Source organism: Alligator sinensis, unplaced genomic scaffold, assembly GCF_000455745.1.
Source record: "Alligator sinensis unplaced genomic scaffold, ASM45574v1 scaffold1000_1, whole genome shotgun sequence".
NCBI classification, from domain to species: Eukaryota; Metazoa; Chordata; order Crocodylia; family Alligatoridae; genus Alligator; species Alligator sinensis.
In genome coordinates this window covers 766,745-770,892 of record NW_005842478.1, presented here as the reverse complement: position 1 = coordinate 770,892, position 4,148 = coordinate 766,745, and the positions used below count along the sequence as shown (strand labels likewise).

The window sequence follows — 4,148 nt, the reverse complement described above, 5'->3', positions numbered from 1 at the left end:
CGCCTGCCCCCGCGGGCGCCTCCTGCGGTGGGCCCCCACCCGCCGGTTGGCGCTCACCCCACCCCCACCGCAGACAGTGTCACAGCTGCCTGTGGGAGCTCCCCACTTACTGCTACCATGCTCCTGCTGCCGACAGAGCCACCTCCTGCAGGAGCTCGCTGTGCTCCCCCCCACCCACAGCACACAGCATTCATGTTTTGCTGTTTTATTTAGTCTAACAAAGGCAGCAAAAATAAATTCCAAGAGCCATGCACTTACAGGTCACAGTCAAGTCAAAGTTCCTCCTGAACCTAATGGTCCATGGGGCTAGTGTGGCTAACGCGGGCCAATTTCAATAGCCAACCACAGACAAAGGAGTGAAGTGGCCAGCATCACATTCTGCCAAGAGCCATGCCTTTGACTCCCCAGCCTGAATGACTAGGTGTAGCTGGGCAGTTCTATACCCTGGATGGTGGCAGTGCATGGGTCAGCACCTATAGCTGGCTGCTGGCAGCAACATGGCAGCCAGGAAAGCAGTGGCAGCAGCTGCTATTTTTGTGCCCCGTACCAACCAAGTCAGTACCTGGCGTTGTTGCCTTATCTTAGTTACACTTTGGCAATTACAGCTGGGTTGATTGCGGAAAACCTTTAGCATGATCCAGAGCAGGCCTTGAACTCAGACCTCCATAGCTATAGCAAGATGCCTTAACACAGGGGCAGCCAATTATTTTGGGCAGAGGGCCGCTTACTGAGTTTTGGCAAGCCACTGAGGGCCACATGACAGGCAGCCCAGGGCAGATTAATATTAATTTTCTAAATTTTTAGGGGCCCTGCAGGCTGGATAAAATAACTTGGTAGGCCACATCCGGCCCCCAGGCTGCATTTTGCCCACCCCTGCCTTAGCTCCATTATCATGCCCTGAGCACTTGTAAGTAAGCCTGCAATGAGTAAGCCAGCATGGACAGTCCAATCTTACAATAATATAGTGATGTGCACAGTGAGTAGCAAATCAGTATTTGCAGGCAAATTGGGAGGGGACAAAAGGAAGGATTTTTTTTTGTTTTGTTGGGTTTTTTTTAAAGAAGACAATTCTCAGCTTCTCTGGGTTTGTCATCAATTCCAGTTTTACTCAAGAAATCAGGATGAGGCACATGGGCAGGACCTTGTGGGGCATCCTGCACTTTTGCTGCCTGTGTTATATGTAATGTCTGGGGAAGATCCTCCTGACCTATCAAAACAGGTCTATGGAAGACCCTATGTAGAGAGAGCCCCTGAAACTCTGGCCTGTTCTTTACATAGGATTCAGCTCACGCTGGGACAGGTCACTTGGAAAGTACTAGTCAGTTCCATGGAGTCCAGTGGAAAGTAGTCAGTAAAGGGATACTTCTGTGGACCTTATGAGAATTATACCAGAATCCAGTGCCTGCTGGGATGGGGCTTTGGGTGTTTGGTTAGTGCTATGAGGGTACTTATTCTCTACAGACTCTTAGGTCACTGGAGAGGTCACTGGACTTTCTAAAGGAGTCCCAGCGCTTTGATTTCTAGAGCTCCCAGTAACTGGGGACCTAACAGGACTTCAACATGCTAATGCGGCAAAATGGATAGAAATAATATTTATCTCCAAAAATCTGGAGATGAAGCTGAGCAGATGTTTACATGCTCTGTTTATTTCTCTTTGTAGGAAATCCTGTCACCATCCAAGCTTCATATGTGGAAAAGAAACTGGTTTTGTATCTCTCTGACTCTGAGCAGGTATTGGTATCTCTTGCACATTGAACTGACCTTCTAGCCTGTGCGTGATAGCTGCAGGAGAAGGAATCCTTTTCTGCTGCCTCCCACTGATTTTCTTTTCCACTGCAGGATAATACTTAAAGTGGTTAAATGTGCAGCCAATATAACTGGGGTAAGTATTGAGTATTTATTTTCTAGGGGTCATTGTAGATGATTACAGACACCATATTTTTTCTAAATTTGATTTTCAGAATGACAAGTCATTAAGGCACTTCCTGAAGACTATCATCATCATTGCTGGAATCCCAGAAGTGATTTCAAGTGAGTTTATGCTTGAGGAAAGTTTGGATGAATTTAACAGAACATGTAACACCTGTTCAGTTTACACAAGCACTAACACAGTTTAATAATAGTCCTGGTTAGCAGATTTGTCAAAGAAAAGTTATCACCTCTTGCAAAGCTGGCCACAAACTGAGTTTTCATTGGAATTCCCTTTTGTTTCATGGTCTGCTGACTGCTCTTCAGGTTCCCCAAAAGTCATGCTCTTGTGTATGTCCTTTGTTCATGGTTTCCAGTGTTAAATCTGAAAGTGTTTCTTCATCACTGATTCTCAACCAAGGTGCTGCAGCACCCCAGGGCACCTTGAGATCCTTTCAAGGGTGCTGCAGAGTGCTACACAATGCTACACTGTGCTACACTGTTAGGTGTACAAACATGTTTCACAAGATAAACACAGAGAGTTCAAACAGGAATCCATAGTGTTAACAACATTCTGACTTGTTGTGGTTTTCTGAGTTCTTTGAAGCAGAAAAATTGCTTTTATTTTTTCCATAGTGAGAAGTGAGTATAAGCTAAGGGCTGGCATTTTCTGAGAGGTACCCTGAGTCTAACGGGGTACCTGGAATCTAAAAAAAACGGTTGGCAACCACTGTTCTATACCATAACCTATTGTTCATGTCTGTGTGTGACCCACTTTCATACTCACCCATGATGGAAAACTGTCCTTAGGACAAAATGTCCCTTGTGACAAGAGGAGCAGGACCCAGTATGTATAGTGCTTTAAAACAGCAATGTCTTGGAAATGGACAATCCTTAAAAGAACTAAAGTCTGAGGCTGGGCCAATGTTGAAGGGACTGAGAGTTCACGTGTGTGGGGAATAGCATGTTGGTTTTACTGCATCTATAATTAAATGAGTAGTTTCTGATTCCATAGGGATTGAAGGAGCTATAACTTCACTGATGAACAGTAAAGGAATCCACTTATTTTAAATAATAAGTCTTGAGATCATTACCAGAATGATAAGTAAACTTTAGCCATTAACTGCTACACACACAGCACAGAAGATTTCTCATAAATATGGCATGAGCTTTTATAACTTATTTCTTTTCTTCTAGGAATACCTGATTCTACAGATGGACTTTGGCTTCCCCCATCATTTGCTGCTTGATTTTTATGAGACCATGTTATAGAAGAAAGGATGGTATGAAGGAGGGTAGGAGTTAACTGTCCCAAGACAAAGAATGTTTGAGAACCACTTAAATGATGTTATTTTTGTCTGTGTCCTTGTCTCCCACCCACTGAACACAAAGTTGATTCTTTTAAAGTGAGAAATGCCCTGGCCTTTATTGAACTATATTACTATAGAATCCCTGCTCAGGGAGGATGCTGGAATCCAAGTCCAAGCTATTCTTGTTTTAAAATCTTGAGTAATGTGTGCACTTGTGAAGAAACAAGGGTCCAGTGTGCTAAATCAGTGAGCTCCAGATCAGGCCCTAAGAACTACCTGATACAAGGGATGATTTAAGTGGTGTTCAGCCTATGGCCCACAGGCTCCTTATAGGTCCAGAAATTTGGTAGTAGGTGGGTAGTTGCAGTGTTAATTGCCACAGCTCTGTGAGCCATGACACTGCCAGCACTCTGCCACCTCCAAATACCCAGCACCTTGGGGAGATGGAGCCCTGCAGGCCAGATGACATGGCCATGTGTGCCAGATGGGGCATATGCCAGGGTTAGTTTGCAGGTGTGATCCAACTGTGAACCAACTGCATGCACCAGCTCAATCTCCCCCTCAGATGGGCTCCCCCCTATGGGGCTGGATGGGTTGGACACCACTCATTTTAGCAGTCTTTAACAATCTCTGTTGTATCTTGAAAACGAAATATTTTGCCATTCTAGGCTGAGCTACCAAACTTGTTTCACTTCCTGTAGAGTAAGATACAGAAACAGTAAAGCAGCAACAGGTAGGGGTGACAGCAAGCAGTGAATGAGATGTGACTGTGCAGTATAATATGGTGCACTTGCACAGTTTTTTAGTGCCTGCAACTGTAGCATCGTGATTTCCTGGAGCTGCTCAATTTTTTTATTAAGTGCCCTCTAGTAACTACAGCAATGGACTGGGAGCTGCATGGCTTTGGCTGTGTTCCCAATGTAACTACTG

At 44.8% G+C, this 4,148-nt stretch overlaps 1 protein-coding gene across 1 annotated transcript in view; it reads left to right on the top strand.

The window, feature by feature from the left end:
* CETP (cholesteryl ester transfer protein) overlaps positions 1-3,158 on the top strand; it is a 36,822-nt gene extending 33,664 nt beyond the window's left edge. The window contains 5 exon segments of the mRNA XM_025212688.1: positions 1,661-1,727; positions 1,840-1,882; positions 1,962-2,031; positions 2,924-3,013; positions 3,106-3,158. Of these exon segments, the coding sequence (XP_025068473.1) occupies positions 1,661-1,727; positions 1,840-1,882; positions 1,962-2,031; positions 2,924-3,013; positions 3,106-3,158 (323 nt within the window).
* Positions 3,159-4,148: the final 990 nt, after the last annotated feature.